Source organism: Bufo gargarizans, chromosome 5 (genome assembly GCF_014858855.1).
Source record: "Bufo gargarizans isolate SCDJY-AF-19 chromosome 5, ASM1485885v1, whole genome shotgun sequence".
NCBI classification, from domain to species: domain Eukaryota; kingdom Metazoa; phylum Chordata; class Amphibia; order Anura; family Bufonidae; genus Bufo; species Bufo gargarizans.
The window spans coordinates 71,940,242-71,961,445 of NC_058084.1; the positions used below are offsets into that span (position 1 = coordinate 71,940,242).

Genomic DNA, 21,204 nt, shown 5'->3' on the forward strand with positions numbered 1-21,204 from the left:
ATGCACGAAAAAGTAAATTTGTCTAATAGTAACACTGTGATTCGCATTCTTAAACAAAGGAAAAGTGCAGCACTATTAGTAAATCCGACCCATGCATCCTCTAGTTTATACTAGAACTGCTAACTTACATACTATACACATATTACATATACACGTATTTGTTAGATTACATTTATAGATAAGAAAACGTAGGGTCTATTTGCAGCTCTGGTCTCTTCACTTTCTGTAGGTGGGCAGCAGCTTCTCACATGTGTCCTAGTAGAATTTTTGTATGATCTCTAAACAAGGGATCTAACCATGTCTGCAATGCTCCAAATCTTACATTTTAAAGGGAACCTGTCATCACATTAATGGCAGAATAAAGTAGAGACAGGTGAGTTGATTTCAGCGGTCTGTCATTAAGGCCTCATGCACATGACTGTTGTTGTGTTCCGTGTCTGTTGTTTCGTTTTCCGTGATTTTCTGCGGACCCATTGACTTTCAATGGGTCCGTTGAAAACTTGGATAATGCACCGGTTGTCATCCGTGTCCATGATCCGTGTTTTCAGTCCGTCAAAAAAATATGACCTGTCCTATTTTTTTCACGGACAACGGTTCGCGGACTCATTCAAGTCAATGGGTCCGTGAAAAAACACAGAGGCACACAAGATTGTCATCCGCGTCCGTTTTTTTCCCTATCATTTGCAAGGCAAACTTGACTTAGACTTTCTTTCACTTTCCTTCATGTCTGGTGATCCTCCAAAAATCAAGAAACACACACGGAAACAAAAACGGATCACGGAACAACGGAACCCCGTTTTGCGGACCGTGAAAAAATACTGTCGTGTGCATGAGGCCTTATAAGTAAAAAGTTGCCGAGAACCAACATCACAATCATTACAGCCCGGGGCAGGAAAAGAGACCCGGCCACCTGAGAAGAGTCCTGGTTATTCATGAGTTCCTGCTCTCCTGCCCACCTGCTGATGGCTGACAGTCTTCTACCTAGTTTTCTCTCTTACTCTGTAGGAGAGAACTGCCAATCATCAGCAGATGGGCGAGAGAGCAGGAGATTATGAATAACCAGGACTCTTCTCAGGTAGATTTGACTCTTCTCTAGGCCTGTGCTGCAATGATTGTGATGCTGGTTCTCAGCAACCACTGACTTTTAGCTGATGAGTGACACAGCGCTGAAATCAGCATTTCTGTCACTATTCTATGCTGCTCTGAGTGAGGTCAGCAGAAAATTGATGACAGGTTCCCTTTAATCTAGGAGTAACAGAATGAGAAGACGTGACTCTTGGTGGTATTTGAGTCTTCCTCTTCCCAAACGGCTAAAAAAAAAAGTTATATTAGCAAAAACCTGGGTGCCACCCTTACAACCTAAACCTACAAGTGAGCCGATAGGATTGGGACCTGTGTCTTCACAAAGAGTGATGCACATGTCCTCGTAGTATACATCTGGGCACAATTAGGGTTCTCCGGGCAGGAAAACCAAGGCAGAGGAATTCCTAGACATGACATCCTCTCATACCAAATATTGCGACCTAGGTATATCCAAAATGTAATTCTGTTTAATGAATCCTACTACATCACACGAGGCAGTCCCACACCTTGCATCTCCCAGGATTGCATTGCAGGCAGCTCTGGTTAACCCTTTCCTCCCCCGGATAGAAAGTAGTCCCTCGCATACAGCTCCAGCGATGCCACTAATCTATAGCACTAGTAGTCTCCCAATTTCCTTCTTCACTGTCTAGAGAGATATAGGTATATGTATGTCAATGAATTCAGAAGTAGGGATGAAGAATGAATGGAAGGTGTCTGGGCCGCTTCTCCGTAAGATGACTGTGCTGGCACTGAGAGGGGGAAGAAGGCAGGGGAGTGCCCCAGCTTGTTTGTCCACCTCTGAATGCAGACAAAGATGGACCACAATTTTAGCAGCAGGAGGCACTACAAGACAGGAAAGTGGGATGTACATAAAAAGCTGGTTATTTTTATTGTATGTATATTGCAACAATGCTACATTTTGAAACGCCCTATTCATTGCATAGTAATACTTTTTGTGGAATAACCCCTTTAAAGAGGCTATCCGGTAATAAACATTGGTGACCTATCCTCAGGATATCAGATCGGTGGGGGTTCAATCAAATATTAGAATAGGACGGCACTCTTCCTAGCCCAAGTAACGTCACCGTTCATAGAAGTGAATGGGGCTGAGCTGCGATACCAAGCATAGCCGCTGTGCAGTGTACATGTACATGTGCTTGGAAAGCCGCTGAGAGCTCTGGTGAGCGCAGCGGCTCCCCGTATTAGACGACCCCTGACAATCTATTAATGATGACTCGTGCTGAGGATAGGTCATCATCATTATTATTACTGGATAATCCCTTTAAGAAATATTCAGCATGATACTTCAGGCATATTTTGTTCCCCGTAGTCAGTTTGGCCCACCTGGTGTGTTCTGCATTTTTTGTGCATAACTTTAGCTGTGGCCTCATCCATATTTAATCCGAAAACCTTTTCTTTATAAAAAACGGCTGTGAGTAACGCTGACGCTGCATGTCCTCTTTCTGCTTTATTTATTCAGACTATGTTCAGTGCCCGTACTGTCAGCGGAGGTTTAATGAGAAATCTGCAGACCGGCACATCGGCTTCTGCAAGGAACAGGCAGCTCGCATAACCAATAAAGGCAAACTTGGTGGAGATACAAAGGCGAAACCAGCTGCTCGGACTCCGGTAATAAATCCGTGATGGGCGAACATTTAAAGGGAACATATCACATTGAACATGATGTTTGGTATATAGTTTAGTGGGAATTTTTTTGGGTCAAAATCCTTGCTCAGAATGATACAAATGGGAAAATGACTTTACTTTGAATACCCGCATCAGACGTGTGAGAATTAGTGTTGCTTCCTATGACACTGGCTGACCTGTTACATGTGCACTTGGCAGCTGAAGACATCTGTGTTGGTCCCGTGTCCATATGTGTCCGCATTGCTGGGAAAAATGATGTTTTAATATATGCATATAAGCCTCTAGGAGCAACAGGGGTGTTGCCATTGCACGTGAAGGTTCTGCTCTCTCTGCTACTGCCATGCCCTCTCCACTTTGATTGGCCGGGCCAGGTAGTGAAAGCATCGTAATGTAGAGTGGAGATGGCGTGGAAGTTGTAGAGAAAACGGAGCCTCTAGGTGTAATGGTAACGCCCCCGTTGCTCCTGGAGCCTCATTTGCATATATTAACACATCATTTTTCTCAGCAATGCGAGCACATATGACATGGGACCAACACAGATGCCTTCAGCTGCCAAGCGCACATGTTACAGGTCAGCCAGTGTCATAGGGACAAATCTGCTGACAGATGCCCTTTCATATCCATTGACAGTTTGGGCAGAACTGACAGAACTATTATCAGGGAATGGTTTCCAATGGTCGCCAATAATCTCATTGTACTGACAGATCTGGCAGAAAGTGGTTTTCCATTCTAAATGGAAGCCACAATGCAAATGTGAACCTAGCCGAAATCCTGCAGAAATATCACGTATGGATTTTGCACTCAACTGCTAAATCTGCCTATTCAATGACAGCAAGCAGAGATCCTGAAAATCACAAGGAATTTTATGCAGATAGTATATTGGAATATTGTATAATTTTTCATTATACAGACAAATAACCTCTAGAACAGTTGTGGTAGGACTGGTGCGATCTGATAACACTTCTCACTGTATCTTTATAGTTGAAGCCCCCTTCACTCAAGAAGACTAATTCCCCGGCCTCCGTGACCACAACAAATTCCCGCTTGCCTCAGCCACCTAACTTGGGTAAAGCGGCTTCAGGTATGACATTTTGTGTGTAATCTTTATCATATGTCATATACTCTACTCGCGTCCATCCGGGTCCCAGGAGCAAACTGATCTCTGCCTGTTCCGCGTGTCTGACTCTTTGGAGAAATTGACACCTTATTATTGCAGCGCTTACAAAGCAGCACACATTTCAGCCACTCATTTCTCCCTGTGCCTTCGCACGTTCGCATGGATTTTGCGGTCCACAAAATGCAGATCCGCAAAATACATCTGTGTTGCATACTTTTTTCCAATGGCTCTGTGGCCCACATTTGTGGCCAAGAATAGGACATGTTCTGTCTGCTACGGATCAACTATATGGACATGGAAACCACTCATTTATGTGTAATAAAATGTGGAAATTAGTGCCCCTCGATCGAGCTGCAATTTTTATTTTTTTTACCTTATCTTCTCACAGTTCGTGTGGGATTCACCTAGAAGTCCCGTTGCAGGAAGGAGCTGCTGTGATCTCCACTGGTGGTTTTAGGCCACTTTCACACTCGCGTTTGGTGCGGATCCGTCATGGATCTGCACAGACGGATCCATTCAGATAATACATCCGTTCAGAACGCATCCGTTTGTATTATCTTTAACATAGCCAAGATGGATCCGTCTTGAACACCATTGAAAGTCAATGGGGGACGGATCTGTTTTCTGTTGTGCCAGATTGCGTCAGTGAAAACACATTGTGTGTCAGGACGGATCCGTTTGGCTCAGTTTCGTGAGATGGACACCAAAACACTGCAAGCAGCGTTTTGGTGTCCACCTCCAGAGCGGAATGGGGACTGAACTGATGCATTCTGAGCGGATCCTTTTCCATTCAGAATGCATTTGGGCAAAACTGATCCGTTTTGGACCGCTTGTGAGAGCCCTGAACGGATCTCACAAAACGGAAAGCCAAAACGCCAGTGTGAAAGTAGCTTTATCTGCATGCCTACGACAGTATTGTGCAGCACGACCTGATTTGACCAGTAGCTCTCTATCTTGGGGCCCTTACCTGTCGGAGCTTACACTGGAGGCATGTCCCTTCTTCTTGTATGTTTTATACATGCTGTCATTGCAGCAAAAGCTGGCTCCACAAAGTATTGACTTTCAAAGTGGTAGACATAGGGGGGAGTTTAGCATTAAAAAGTGCTAGTTTTCTGGAGTGAAAAAGTCACAAACTGCGTGTTTGTGACTTTTTCCATTGCACTTGTGCGGTCTCTCCTCCGGCCTCGCCACTTTCCCCACGTTTATCGCCTTCTACGCCATTTTTCTGGCTTAGAAGAACACTGAAATCTGTGTGTAATTTATGACGAGGTGTTCGTCATGCGCAGCCTTGTTATCATCGCCTCGTGTACGCCACCGTGTACGCAATCTGGCCCATAGTGTGTAAATCAAATGGTGCATTTACACACTACAAAATTCCATGCATTGTCGGTTGCAATGCAACAAAACAGGAAAAACACTAAAAGGGCAAACACTTATTATGTGGAGTCCAACGCGCCCCAATTCGCGGCGTCAATTCTGCCATTGCCTCTTGATGTGCTATTTTTTAATATCCAGAAGTAAAAAGCATGCTCGAGAAGGGCTACTTCAGGGAAAACGTCGCATTTGGATTAAAACAGTGCTGCCTTTTTTACTTCTGGATATTACATCTCTGCAGTGGGGGTATTGGACCCTGCCCAACCCTTACTAGCTGGGCACTGGCATCGTAACCTGCATTGTTTGATGTGCTATTTTGTGTCATTTAGGTATACCCTCCGGAAAGCCTGCAGCAAGCGCTGCAGGGACAGGGAACCGTCTGCAGACATTTTCTCCAGCCCATAAAAATTCAGCCATATCAAGTTCTCAGACTGGGTAAGAATTATGGAAAGAGATGTAGGTAACGTTGTAATTGTATTTCTGGTAAGCACATTATGGTGGCAAAAAAACAAGACCAAGGATTAAAGCAGGTTTGAACCTATAAAAACTGGCTGACCTGTTACATGTGCATTTGGCAGCTGTGTTGGTCCCATGTTCATACGTGCCTGCATTGCTGAGAAAAATGATGTCTTTATATATGCAAATGAGCTTCTAGGTGCAACGGGGGCGTTGCTGTTACACCTAGAGGCTCAGCTCTCTCTGCAACTTCCGCACCCTCTACAGTTTGATTGACAGGAATAGGCGTGAAGATGTTTTCACTGCAGTTGCAGAGAAAGCTGAGCTCCTAGAGGCTCATTTGCATATAATAAAACATCAGGGAATCAGCAAAAACGCTTCCGTTAGGATAATACAACCGGCTGCATCCGTTATGAACGGATCTGGTTGTATTGTCTCTAAAATAGCCAAGACGATTCCGTCACTAAAAACCTTAGAGGACCATTGACTTACATTGTGTGTCATGACGGATCCATCTTGCTCCGCATCCCATGTCGGACGTTTTTCTGTCCGCCATGGGGATGCAACCAAACGGAAAGGAATGCATTCTGGTGCCGTCCGTTTCGTTCAGTTCACTATTGTACCCTTTGACAATGAATGGAGACAAAACTGAAGCATTTTCCTCCGGTATTGAGATCCTATGACGGATCTCAATAGCGGAAAGGGAAAGCGCAGATGTGAAAGTAGCCTAACGCTGTTAAACTGGTGATGGACTACACGTTTACGGTGGTGGTTTTACCTGGGCCTTCTTCTCGATGTCCCCAAGATGGTGCCAGCATCACTTAGGCCCTGTCAGGAGTATGTGTATGTACACCCACACACATGTAGCCTACATGACTGTCCCCATAATCTGGCATGGGAATATTTTTAGAGCACTGTATTATTAGGATTTCCAAACCTCGAAATACTTTACCAGTTGGGTTTAGTTACTAAGAAAATGAAATATCAGCTGGTGTTACATGGTGTCTATGTTTATGTGTTACCTAGCTGTAGGCCTTCCGCTTACTGTCCTCTGTACAGTGCTGCCCAGGGCTTCTCTTACATGAAGGACAGTGTTGGATACAATTTATATTCCGGCCCCTGGAAGACTTCCAAACACATAAGTAAAAGGATATTTATGTCTCACTCATGTAGGAGTAACGTTGCTGGAATTTTAGAGATGTGAAAAATGGTCCTGAAACTGAGCGATGTACGTATGGAACCAGCGATAGGAAGGTCTTACTGATAAAGGCCACCTGCACACGATGCGGATTATGCATGGTTTTCATGCGGAAAAACTTCAGCGTGAGGCTACATGCCCATGACCGTATGTGTTTTGCAGTCCGCAAATTGCGGATCCGCCCAAAAAAACTGATGACATCCGTATGCCATCTGTTTTTTTTTTCCGGATCCATTGTAACAATGCCTAAAATGGACAAGAATAGGACATGTTCGTTTTTTTTTTGTTTTTTTTGCGGAGCTACGGAACGGTCATACTGATGCGGACAGCACACAGTGTGCGGACCCATGGAAATGAATGGGTCCGCATCCTATCTGCAAAAAGAACTTAACGGACACGGAAACAAACAACGTTCCTGTGCATGTAGCCTAATACAGTACCAGCAAAGTGAATGAGATTACACAAATCTCATGTACACTTTCCTTTTTTCTGTGCAGAAATTGACCTGCCGTGCAGATTTAGAAATGATCAGCACGTCAATTATGTTTGCGATTCTTTTGTACAGGTTTTACCCTTTTCATTGGAAGGGTGAAATCTGCTGTAAAACCACGTCAAATCCACACCAAAAACTGCAGTTATGTATGACTGTTTTTAGTGCGGGAACACACAGAACTTTGTGTGGATCTTCTGCACATTCACCTGCAGCCGTGTATTAGGGGGGCACTGCACCCGGCCTATTTTCTTGTCATTGTTACACCAAAAACCACTTTTTTATGGGGAATTCTGTGTAGTGGGCAGAGTTATATGGCTGTTCTGTGTTCGTGTTGTTACAGGGCTGGTACTACTCTTCTGCCTACATTACTGCACACTGCAATCAGGAGCACCTCCAGTGGCACTGCTGTGTAGGTAGCATTTCATAGCTAGTGTGGGGAAAGTCTGCTATGGTCACTGGCACCACGAGGCACAGTGTTAAAGTAGTATTCCGGTAGGTAAAACTTATCCCCTATACACAGGATCAGATCAGTGGGGGTCCTACCACTGGGACCCCCATCAGTCACAAGAACGGGGCCTCGTACCCCCTGCAGGCCCCTTGCTTCTCCCCTAAAATGACCGGAGAAGCCGGTCACACTTGGGTTCAGTCGATCCATTCATTTCTATGGGAGTTCCAGAGATAGGTGAGTGCTGTATTCAGCTATCTCCAGAACTGCCATAGAAATGAATGGTGCATTCGCACAAAATCTCATGATTGGTGGGGGACCCAGCGATAGGACTTGTACCTACCAGAATACTCCTTTTAAGATTAGAAACAGAATAGATTTTTTTTGGGGGGGGGGGGCCGGGGGGTGTAAGTCTTAACTTGGGGTTACATCTGCAAACTTTCCTGTGGCGTGTGTGCCCGTGCTTCCATGCCTGGAGCTCCTTTGAGGCAGTAAGCCATTATTGCGGCTTCTAATATACAGGCGGAACTCGGAAAATTGGATTATTGTGCAAAAGTCCATTTATTTCTGTAATGCAAATGAAAAGGAATTACATTAATGAAGCTTAAAATCTGAATATTGTGAAAAGGTTCAATATTCTAGGCTCAAAGTGTCACATAGTCAGCTAATTAATCCATATCCCCTGAGCAAAGGGTACCTCAAAATTTAGACTTTGGGGTTTCATAAGCTGTAAGCCATAATCATCCAAATTATACCAAATAAAGGCTTGAAATATCTCGCTTTGCATGTAATGAGTCTCTCATATATTAATTTCACCTTTTAAGTTGCATTACTGAAATAAATGAACTTTGCACAATATTCTAATTTTTGGAGTGTCTCCTGTATAGTTAGCTGGTCTCCCTTGGTATTTATGGGCCTAGGAGAATTATTGAGAAGGCCGAGCAGGCTGCACCCCACTGGTTCTGTAACTCTAATAGCAGTGGATGGGAGCTGCACAAACCATGAAGCACAGCATGCCGCACCATCCCCCTGACTCCTGTGTTACTGGGAGCAGATTGTGGATCCGCAAAACATAGATACCAGGCGTGTGCATTTTGCGGAACGGAACGTCCTGTCCCCTAGAGCAGTGGTCCCCAACCTTTTTTGCACCAAGGACCAGTTTCATGTCAGACAATTTTCCCAGGGACCGGGGGGGCGGGCTTAGGTCTTGGGTGGGGTTTTGGGGGTGGGCGGGGCTTAGTAGGTGATGGTCGGCGCTAACTGATTCACGCGCATAACAAAACACAAGGTTCATGTTAAAATAGATAACTATTACATTTATTATTAAAATGTGGCTCAAAACTGACTAGGGTCTCTGCTGCACTGCTGATATTTTCAAGATGACATGGAAAAGGAACTGCAGGTCATTCTCCCACTCACTCCCTCAGATACTAGCTTAAACTGGATGCCGACAACCCCCCCCTCCCCCCTTCATATTAATTTCCATTGGTGGGGCAATGAGACCTAACCAATCCCTCCCTCACTAGCCCTTTTCAGCTTTCATATTGGTGGCAGTGGCTGGCCGGCATCACAATTGGAAGGAACGAACACTCTTTTTCCGACCCGCTGTACGGCCGCATGCCGTGTGTGATATGCGCGTCGTGCACGCATGCGTCTGGCGCAGTGGCGTAACTAGAATTAATATGGGCCCCAGGGCAACCTTTGAATTTGCCCCCCCTGTGGCAATAATAACCATGAGCACCACCGTGCCCCTCATGTGGCCGACGTGGTTATTATTGCCAAAGTTTTGTCAGGTCGCCCCCTTTCTCTCTATATTTCATTTTGCCCCCACTCCTATATATTTCATTTTTTGCCCCTCTCTGTATATATTTCATTTTCATTTTGCCCCCTCATTATTTGCTGCCCCTGCCCTCATATGGCCGGCGTGGGCCCCCCTTTCCGAATGCAGACATTAGTGCCGGTTATTATATTGTGATATGATATTAGGGCAGGGGCAGCAAATAATGAGGGAGCAATATGAAAAGGAAATATATAGACAATGGGGGCTAAATGAAATATAGGTAGAGAGGGGCCACTGACAAAACTTTGGCAATAATAACCCAGTTATAATTGCCAATGTTTTGTCAGAGGCCCCTCTCTACCTATATTTCATTTAGCCCCCATTCTCTATATATATATTTCAGTTTTTGCCCCTCATTATTTGCTGTCCCTGCCCTGCCCTCCCCTCATATGGCCAGTGCGGGCTCACCACTTTCTAAATTCAAACATTAGTGCCACTGATCATGTGCCCCCGTACTTGCAGGCTGTGGCGGGCTTCAGTTCGATGCGCAATCCCGTGGCTCTGCCTGCGGCGCACCGCCGTGTCATTCCAGCAGTGATCCCGCGACGCGAGACCCGCCGCAGGAGGTCACGGGTCTCGCGGGATTACAACAGGTTATGCAGCGCAGGCGCACTCAAAATATAGGGAGGGCCCGGCCGCCGCACTGAAAAAAAGCACTTGCGGGGCCGCGGGCCCTGCCCAGGCGTCTCCCCTCCGCCCTGGCGTCTCCCCTCCTCTGTATGGCCGCGGCCCGGCAAACAATCTTCCAGGGCCCGGTCCCGGGCCGTGGCCCGGTGGTTGGGGACCGCTGCCCTAGAGAACTGTCCTGTCCTTGTCCGTAAAACATACAAGAATAGGAAAGTTCAATTTTGTTTGCTGGTGCAATAGAACGGACATATGGATACGGACAACACATGGTGTGTAGACCCGTTGTAACAATGGCTATCCTTGTCTGCAAAATGGACAGGAATAGGACATGTTCTATCTTTTTTGCGGGTGCAATGGAACGGACCTATGGATGCGAACAGCATATGGTGTGCTGGCCGTTTTTATGAATGGGCCCCTGTGCGATCTGCAAAAAATGTGGATCGGATGCAGACCAGAAATATGGTTGTGTGAATGGGGCCGAATATTGTGTATATTATATGGACTGTCCACAGGGTGTCGCCCTTCATCCTAAGGCCTCATGCACACGACAAAAACGGGGTTCAGTTGGTCCGTGATCCGTGACCGTTTTTTCATCCGTGGGTCTTCCTTGATTTTTGGAGGATCCACGGACATGAAAAATCTAAGTCAAGTTTGCCATTGAAATGATAGGAAAAAACGGACACGGATCACGGACGCGGATGACAATCTTGTGTGCATCCGTGATTTTTCACGGACCCATTGACTTGAATGGGTCAGTGAACCGTTGGCCGTAAAAAAATAGGACAGGTCATATTTTTTTCACGGCCAGGAAACACTGATGCGGCTGCCAAGCGGTGCATTTTCCGATTTTTCCACGGACCCATTGAAAGTCAATGGGTCAGTGAAAAAAAACTGAAAATGGCCACGGATGCACACAACGGTCGTGTGCATGAGGCCTAACACTGCAGATGGAGCAGATGACTTCTTACTATAATATGGAATAAGTTACCTTCCATACTCTGATCTATAGCAGGTGTGAATCACCATTAGATCAGGTGATCATGTGAGCTGTATCGGGATGTGCAGCAAACATCCTCGCTTCTCTTTCTCAGTCAGAAAGTGAAGGGGAATGACTGACTCAATTAGAGCGTCACACATGACACTGCGCTCCTCTTCTGTGGGCATCTTTATATTGGCCTATCATTAGAGCAATAGATATGTCGTACTGTTATCCCAATTCTACAATCTACTATTCTGCAAACAGATAACATCTTATCCTCACAGCAGCAGTAAAATAGCAATGAGATGACTTTCATCTCTCTGCTGTTACAGGAGGACATTATTTAAAGTGGTTAACCAAGAGTATAAAGTGTCCCCCCATGTGCCGGGCCCCCCACATGGAATATACTTACCCCGCTCCCTGCAGCGCTCCTGGTCCTGGCACTGCCACTGATGCTTCTCCCCGTGCACCGATGAAAACATCTGGCGTTGGGAGGGGGGGGGACGACGACAGCCAATGGCAGGCGGGAATGGAGACTATCCCCACCGGTCATTGGCTGCCCCCCCCCTCTTTCCCGACACCGGAACAGAGAGAAGCAGCAGCAGCGGCGGTGCGGGGATCAGGAGTGCCGCAGGGAGGGGGGTAAGTATATTCCATGTGGGGGGCCTAGCACATGGGGGACACTTTATACTCTTGGATAACCCCTTTAATATTTTATTTCTAATGATATAGTACTGCCCAAATAAAATAAAATAAATTCCAAAAAGTTTGTAAACCAAAAATTGCTTTCTATGAATATTGAATTTAAAAAAATCCCCCATTAAATAGAGCAACTCGCAGAGATAATGTTGGTTGTGAAGAGATGACATAGAAGAATGATGCAGAGGATGACTGCATGGTCCATCTAGTCCGCCCTCATATTATTTCCTTTTCATAGGGTAGATATAGGTTTATGCCGTGCAGGCTTACATTCACTCACTGCTGACTTACCAACCAAATCTGATGGAGGTTTGTTCCAAGAATCTACTACTCCTTCAGTAAAATACCATTTTCTTACATTGCTTCTGATCTTCCCACCAACTTATTTCAAATTGTGTTTCCTTGTTCTTGTGTTTAGTTTCTTATTAAAAGCACTTCCCTCCTGGACCTTATTTCATCCTCTAAAGACTTTGTCTGAGATGAAAGAAAATCTCGGACAAGCCCTAAACCTTCTACAGCGCCGATCTACCGCTGAGGACAGTTAGAGGTTGGGCTAGCTCACACACTGGGGGCATATCGCTAGGATACTCCCCCCCCCCCCCCCCCCAATGTATCTCAGAAACAGCTGAACATTTTTAATAAAAACCTACTGAAAAATGATTCTTAGCCCAAAATGAGTAAAATCCCCCCGAAGGTGTAAGTAGCCTTTAAGTCCACATATAGAAGCCACTTATTCCCCCATGCAAATTGAGGTGCAGATTTGCCTCTGATTTCACCCTACACACTGCAATGTATGAAATCCGGCATAGGACAACTGGTGTTCTCTTTACATCAAACTAAGCCTATATAGAGGTGAGCAATACCACATGTGCATATACATTGCACTAGAAGTAGCAACCTCGGACGGGAATCCCCCTGTGGGCCCCTGAGAAAGGTGGGCCCCCAGTCCACCAGCACCGCATCTAAAATAACCTATATCATTATAAAACAAATATTATTAGTTTATTATTATTATAGGCGGAAGGTTAAGATGGCCTATAGGAGGGCAGGCCAGCCAGTATGCTCTTCCCTGGGGCCCACTTTTTGAAGTTGTTGCAGAGACCCCCCATAATAAATCATCTTGTAGCGTCTTGCTGCTGTCTGCCTCTGTGTGAGCAGGTAATATTTGCCTGTCGCTGTACAGTGGGCCCCCAGAATGAATTTTACTGGTGGGCCCTAGGCATCCCAGTCCGACACTGGTTGGTAGCATATTATCATATGTCATAAAATAATCAAATGAACCAAGTCCACCTTTTCTTTTTACTAGTAAAGTGGGTACACTAGGCCCACCCCTGCGGACAGGAAGAGATTCACAAAGATTGCACGAGAGTGACACAAAAACAGGCAGTTCCATCCCGAGATCTAATGAATTACTTCCCATGAGCAAGTAAGTATTGTGTAGTCAGGAGGCGTTGTACACGCACGAAGTAGTGCCGTCCGCTTCTGTAGCACTTTCCATATCACAAGACAGAAGTATGGCGTCGTAACAAGTACAGAAAAACAGTAGAAATAAAACGAAAAGGGTTTTCTGAGATTTTAATACTGATGACCTATCCTCTGGATCAGCTGTTTGAGAAGGAACTGGCACTCCTGTGATCACCACAACCTTCTCCAGCTCACCAAGCACAGTGCCGTACATTGTATAGCAGCTGTGCTTGGTATCAGCTCGGCCCCATTCACTTCTATGGGGCTGAGCTGCTCCTAGGAAAAGCAGAGAGAAGGCCGCTGACGCACTGGAACGTCGGTGCCTTCTCGGACCGCTGATAGGCAGGGGTCCCACTGATCAGATACTGATGTAGGTAATCGGTAAAAAAAAATATATATCTCAGAAAACACCTTAAAAAAAAAAAAACTGTCCACAAGATACATTTAAAGGAGGTTTCAGTTTTTGTTAGAAAGTTCCCCTGAAAATAGGCTGAAGATCGGGTATACCTCTGCTGACACCAATAGTGGTCAGTTCTCATACGCGGCATATGTTCACTCTTCATTCAGCACCACCGCAGGAAAAATGAGACGTCACACTGTGCCCACTGACATCTCTGGACTGTTCATACACAGACATGCTGGGTCCTCCAGATCGAGAAATGTTCATAGTAACCACGCCGCTTCAAAACCATCATCTACCAGCATGAGCATAGTACCCTGCCTGTGTTAAAGGAGTTCTCCAAGATTTATTAAAATTAAGCAGGAAAAAAAACAAAACTAGTTAACCTTAAAGTAGAACTCCCGCAAAAATGTTTATTCTCTGACCTGTTGGAAAGGTGCATGATGTGATCTGTAGTGAATCTGATCTTCTCATCAGTTACTGTATTTGTGAGTTATAACCTCCCTTCTGATCCTCATCAGTTACTGTATTTGTGAGTTATAACCTCCCTTCTGATCCTCAGCTGTGTCATGTGACCAACACTCTGATCTCCAACTGACACAGGACAGGAAGTCAGTTACTTCTCTATTCATTCCTATGAGACTGAGAGTGAAGCTCCCATAGGAATACAGAGAGAAACTGACTTCCTGTCTGCACATAAGATGCTGTGTCAGTTGGTGAGTCTGATTGCTGGTCACATGGCACAGGTGAGGAGTATAAGGGAGGTTATAACTCACAAATACAGCCACTGGTAAAAAAAAATCACATTCACTACAGATTACATCATGCACCTTTGTAGCAGGTCAGAGAATAACATTTTTTGCAGGAGCTCTTTAAAGTGTCTCCAGTACCTGCCTCTCTGATGCCCAATGGGGCTGTAGTGATGACATCATGTTCATATGTCTTCACTTTGTGACGTCAATGCTGCAGCAGTCACATGGAAATGAATGGTACATCGGGGACTGGTGCAGTAGTGCAGAAGCGGTAGGACATTCTGAAGGTTTTAATTTTTTTTTTTTTTACACATCTCCCTGCCAAATATTACTAGATCTTGGAGAACCCCTTTTACTCAGAATAGCTAGAATAAACAATCCCTTATGGTTTGAGCTCTGTCTCTGTGAGTTTGGAATATATGAATCATAGGACAGTTGCACTAAATACATCAGATCGCGTGATTCTTCTCTTCAGCGTATTGATATCATACGTCATGCTCTATTTGCGTTCATTGACAGCTTGGCTTCTACCAGAAGCTTTACATGCAGGGAGCTCATGTGACTGTGATTTTCATAGTTCAGTAAATTTAACCCCTTAAGGACCCTGCCATTTTTCACTTTAAAGGGAACCTGTCACCGGGATTTTGTGTATAGAGCTGAGGACATGGGTTGCTAGATGGGCGCTAGCGCATCCGCAATACCCAGTCCCCATAGCTCTGTGTGCTTTTATTTGGTAAAAAAAAACTATTTGATACATATATGCAAATTAACCTGAAAAGAGTCCTGTCCCGGACTCATCTTGTATCAAATCCGTTTTTTTACACAATAAAAGCACACAGAGCTATGGGGACTGGGTATTGCGAATGTGCTAGTGGCTATCAGATTCCCTTTAAGGACCAGGCCATTTTGAGCAAATCTGACATGTGTCAATTTATATGGTAATATCTTTAAAACGCTTTTACTTATCCAGGCCATTCTGAGATTGTTTTCTCATCACATATTGTACTTCGTGACAGTGGTAAAATTGAATCAAAAAAATAAATTTTTATTTATAAAAAAAAATACCAAATTTACCAGAAATTTGGAAAAATTAGCTAATTTCAATTTCTCTACTTTTATAATAGATAGTAATAACTCCAAAAATAGTTTTTTCTGTTATACCTCCTGCGGTAATGTGCTCTGCATTAGGGCCGGAACAATAGATAGGGGAGGGTAGTTATCCCCCCTAGGACGCCACTTCGCTACCCATAAAGGGGGGCGCACTCATGGCCGTCCAACTTCATTAGAACAGCGCAAGAAGGGAGGTGTTTATTTTTTATTTTTATACTAAATGTCCGCACTGCTGGGGGCACCAGGAAAGGGGGGAAGGAGATCATTATATATACCTGGCACTACTGGGGAGGAATGGAGGAGCATTATATACTGGCGCTACAGGGGAACATTTTATATATATATATATATATATATACATACTGGCACTATGGGGGGGAGCATTATATATTGGAACTAGTGGGGGGCACTACAGGGGGACATTATGGTTATATTATTACTACTAGGGTACTGTAGGGGCACCCCCACCAATCAGCTGTTTGAGGAGACGTGCGCATGTGCCGTCTCTCTTCCGGCTCACCGCTGTATGTCTATGGGACAGCAGCAGTGAATAGCATGCGCCACCTGCTCAAATAGCTGATCGGCAGGGGTGTCAGGTGTCGGACTGTGTTTTTTAGCACATTATTACAAGATTTGGGGCCCCACTTTTGATTTTGCCCAGAGCCACATTTTGTCTAAAGCTGGCCTTGCTTACAGCCAGACATGGGATTGAGAGGAAGAGAAGAGAATTTCTTTGAATTCCTGGGATACATCTAAATGATTTCTTTATGTATTTCTCTGTTTTTATTGTAAGATGAAATAGAGGATAAAATGTAAGGATTTGACTTGGTCAGTGGCAGAATTATGAGACCGTATCCTTTAAAGGGAATGCATCCCTCTAATCTGTTTTTCTTGTTTTCTGATTCTGGATTTTCTACCTGCCGCATCCTTTCGTAAGGTTCGTAGGCTGCCACCAGAGGTGTCTGGCCACGGCTTATTCCTCTTTCCCTATTGACAATATATGCATGCTCGGCTGTGACAAGCATGCATGTGCATGAGGGGAAAGGGGCAGGAGAAATAGGTGTTGGCCAAAAAAATGTTGGTATCTATTTTCCGCTTCCATAAATATAGTAGTTCTACATAATTAGATTTTGTTGTAATATTTTTAAACATTGATCTTTTTTTTATTTCAGGGGGTCATTAAAGTCAAGTACACCGCCCAGCATGGCAAGAAACCCAACCTCCGTTCTTTCCGCTAACAAAAGGAAAACATACAATGCAGAAAGCTACTCCAGGTATATTCTCTGGAACTGCCACTGACAGGTTTTCAGATCATTTCATAATCAAAACTTCAGCAACTTTCTAATCCATTGATATGATCTCTGCTTGCTGTCAGTAATTTGAAACATTATTTACATTCTCTGGACCCTTTCCCATCGTTGCCACCAGACACCATCACACGGCTCAGACGGACATGATCAGTGCATTAAATATAACCAGTAATGGTGCACTTGATATAAGGAATGAATGTTTCCATTCCCTGACAGCAATCAATAGTGAGTAATGGACACACTTAAAGGGCATCTGTCAGCAGCTTTGTCCCTATGACACTGGCTGACCTGTTACATGTGCACTTGGCAGCTGAAGGCATCTGTGTTGTTCATATGTGCCCACATTGCTGAGAAAAATGATGTTTAACTCATTCATGACTTCATTGGGTCTTTAAGATGGCGCCCACTCCGTAACAGAGCGAACGCTATAGCCAGCGGGTGCCTGCTATTTTATACAGCAGACAACCGTGGCCAATGTCCACGACCAGCAGTCAAATGTGACCACGGCATCTGAGAAGCCGAAAAAACCTGGAAGCACACGCTTCACATGCTTGAACGCCTCCCCCTGGCGGAAATCGGGGAAGGCATTCATTCATAGTAATGAGCATGAGCCTGTATTCGGCTTCTAGGCTCATTACTTGTATATTAAAGTTCAGAAATTATACGTAACCTTTACTTGTCACCATAAAACTCCCAAAAAGAATTCAGAAAAAATGAAAAGCAACCCCCTGACAAGGGCGATCCCACTCCCTATATTGCCCTGATAATCATCAGGAACTCACTCATTGTATAATAAAAGTAGGGGATACTAGAATAGTTGATAGGCTAGACATGTCCCTTCCCTCTCTCCCAAGGCTTATAGTCAGGATTCAATTGCTAGACACTGAATCAAGGCTACAGTGCACAGAAAAGACGTAGGTTACATTTTATGGGGATTTTTTTTATTTTTTTTGCTGTGATTTATACTATATGTATTACCTCTCAATGATATCTTGATCTTACTAACAAGTGACTGTTCATGGCGGTTTTTTTTCTTTTTTGTACATTATGTACATTACAGTTCAGGTCAGCAGGTGGCAGCACTGAACTGTAATATACAGTAACTATTTCTTTTAGGATAATGGAGAAAATTCCATTACGCTATATGAATTGCAATCTGATGATTGCATGTTGTGGTCCACTTGTTGTGGTTCTAATAAAAAGTAAAAAAAAAATATATATATATTTTTTTTTTAAAGTTCTAAAAAATGTAAATCTATGAAAATTCAAATCACCCCCCCCCCTTCCCCAAAATAAAAATACTTAATAAAAAAAATGAACATCGTGGGCATCGCCATGTGTGAAAACGCCCGTTCTATTAAAATATAAAAAAAACTTAACGTATGCGGTGAGTGGCGTGACGGAAAAAATAATTGATTAGCCGTTTTTTTTTTCATATAGAGACTAAGATAACTGTTAAGCGGCTCACCCAAGAACCCAGTATGCATTAGGTGCACTCCTCTGGGTACACCCACCTCCAAACAATGATAAATTCGTAAAAAGGAGGGGGACTAAATTATTTGAGAACTCTGGGCAGCAAATTCAATGATATAGTTTAATCATCAAAGGACACCTCATATGCATAAAATGGCATCAAGTGAACCATACACATAAAATCGCATCAAGTGAATCACACAGGATAAAATCACACAAAATAAAATAGCATTAAAATCACTTAGGGTGGGGGCGTGGCCAACTACCGCCATGTGAGCACGCATCTTAGACCTGCTCCGATTCCCCGTTTTAATCCTGTCTAATCCTGGCAACCTGCCAACTTGCAAGCGCAAGAGGAAACCCCGCACACCGACAATGGGTCCAAACAAAGCACAAACTGCAGCTGTACGCCAGGCAAGAGGGCCAACATGGTGCAGCCTCGCCTTCACCATCACGCGCGGTGGTCACCCGAGGTCAGGCAGTGCAGCAACTGGAAGCAGAGAGCCCAGAGGAAACGGAGTTGACCCTGAAGACAACCTATATACAGCTCATGTCAGCGATGTCCTCCTGTCAAACATCGCTTACCGGCAAGATTGAGGAGGTAAGGGTGGACCTGGGCCTGCTTTGGCATGATGTCCAGCTGCTTAGAGACCGTGTTAAGAATACTGAGGACAGGGTATCTTCACTTGAAGACTTGACCAGGCCCTTGGTGGAAAAAGTACAAGATCTTGAGCACTCTGTGAATCAGTGGCAGCAGAAGTGTGACGATCTGGAGAACAGAGCCAGACGAAACAACGTCCGAATCCTGGGCCTCCCGGAAAAAGCAGAGGGTCGGGACCCTGCCACTTTTCTCGAGCTCTGGTTCAAAGCATTCTTTCCAGAGGCGCCATTTTCCAACGCATACGCCATAGAAAGGGCGCACAGGGTTCCCGCCAAATCCCCTCCTCCCGGTGCTCCACCGAGGCCTCTCCTTGCAAGATTATTAAATTGGAAGGACAGAGATCTCATCCTTAGCCAAGCTCGGATCAAGCAAGAAAATTTGATCTCTTTATTCCCGGATTTCTCGGCCGATCTACAAAAGAAGAGAGCTACATTTGTCTCAGTCAAGCGGCGACTGCAGGACCTGAATCTGCAGTAGTCTATGGCGTACCCAGCGCGCCTTTGTGTAGTGGATAGGGAGAAAACCATATTCTTTGCTGACCCTAAAGAAGCGGAAGATTGGGTCTCCAGGAAATCGGGACGTTCAGGACTGCACTGACCCGCTGGTTGCGTTCATTGTGCAAGTATTACTGCTGTTTGGTGACTTACTGATCGTTATTTCATCCACTTATTATTGTGTCTGCGGTTGTGGACCACGATGTTCCACATTTCAATCATGTGGGAGTTATATCATAGCTTATTTCACCTTATTGTGCATGCCTTGCCACTATATGTGAATATATATTGTTGTTGCTCATAATAATATGGGATGGGAGCACTACCTGCATAGGTACTCCATCTAATTGCACTATGCAGGTCCCTGAAATATGGGCCCATATACTAGTTGGATCAGACTCCAACGACCATATATTCACCTTGTTACTTCAACGTATTAAGTTATGTTCCTTTTAGGATTTGTTTTCTTCAGGTATGGATTTCTTCTCTAGCAGGGTTAGACAGAGGAATGACAGGACAGTGGTGTATAGTAATGGTTCGCTTCTCTCTAGTGGGAAAAGCAGTAAGACATCCTATAAGATCAGAGATGAACCCGAAATGGCCTCCATGAAAATCCTGTCCTGGAATTTAAGGGGACTGGGAGATCCAAAGAATCCTAGAATGCTTTGAGAGCTTTTACACGGATCTATATGATTCCGTTGTGACCTTCTTGAGGTACCTCATCCTCGGCTTAGTGATCTCGATAGAATTGTATTGGAGGATGATATCACTTTGGATGAGATTAAATTAGCAATCACGGACCTCCCTGCTGGGAAGGCCCCTGGCCCGGATGGCTTCCCAATTGAAGTATACGCCAGATATACAGACATATTGGGCCCGCAACTTCACAAACTATATAAGACAGCTCACACCTGTGGTATTTTGTTGGATTCTATGTATGACGCCACAATAGTGGTTATTCTGAAGCCCGATAAAGACCCGCTGGAATGCGGATCATACCGTCCTATTTCCCTTTTGAATCTAGATTATAAGATTCTCACCAGAGTTCTAGCAAATCGCCTTAATAGAGTGATCACTTCAGAAGTACATAGTGATCAGTCAGGCTTTATGCCGGGCAGGTCCACCTCTGATAACATCAGGAGAGCCCAGGTGATTGCACAGATAGGGACGGCTGAGGGGGCGCATTGGGCTATGGCCTCCTTGGACACCGCCAAGGCCTTCGATTCGATTGAGTGGACATTTCTGCTTGCCGTGTTGAAGAGTTTTGGCTTCGGTCCGAAATTCATCAGGTGGATCGAGATTTTATACAGGCGACCGAGGGCAGATATATTAATAAATGGCCATCACTCCAGCTCCTTCCCACTGAATAGGGGCACGAGGCAAGGATGCCCTTTGTCGCCTCTGTTATTCTCAGTAGCTATAGAACATTTAGCTCTAAGAATAAGGCAGGTTCAGATATACACGGGTATCACCATGGGAGGCAGGTTAGATAAAATAGGACTTTATGCTGACGATTTGCTCCTGTTTGTGTCTGACCCTGAGGCATCGCTCCCTAGAGCAATCGAGATTATTGAACAGTTTG

General features: G+C 44.7%; 1 protein-coding gene across 2 annotated transcripts in view; it reads left to right on the forward strand.

Moving 5' to 3' along the window:
• Positions 1–21,204, forward strand: part of ZC2HC1A (zinc finger C2HC-type containing 1A) — a 63,209-nt gene that overhangs the window by 26,676 nt on the left and 15,329 nt on the right. The window contains exons 5-9 of one of the 2 annotated variants that reach the window (XM_044294183.1): positions 2,564–2,712; positions 3,712–3,811; positions 5,551–5,656; positions 13,265–13,384; positions 16,857–16,958. In XM_044294183.1, the coding sequence (XP_044150118.1) occupies positions 2,564–2,712; positions 3,712–3,811; positions 5,551–5,656; positions 13,265–13,384; positions 16,857–16,958 (577 nt within the window). The remainder of the gene's footprint in view (positions 1–2,563; positions 2,713–3,711; positions 3,812–5,550; positions 5,657–13,264; positions 13,385–16,856; positions 16,959–21,204) is intronic. The other variant, XM_044294184.1, reaches the window with a different exon arrangement.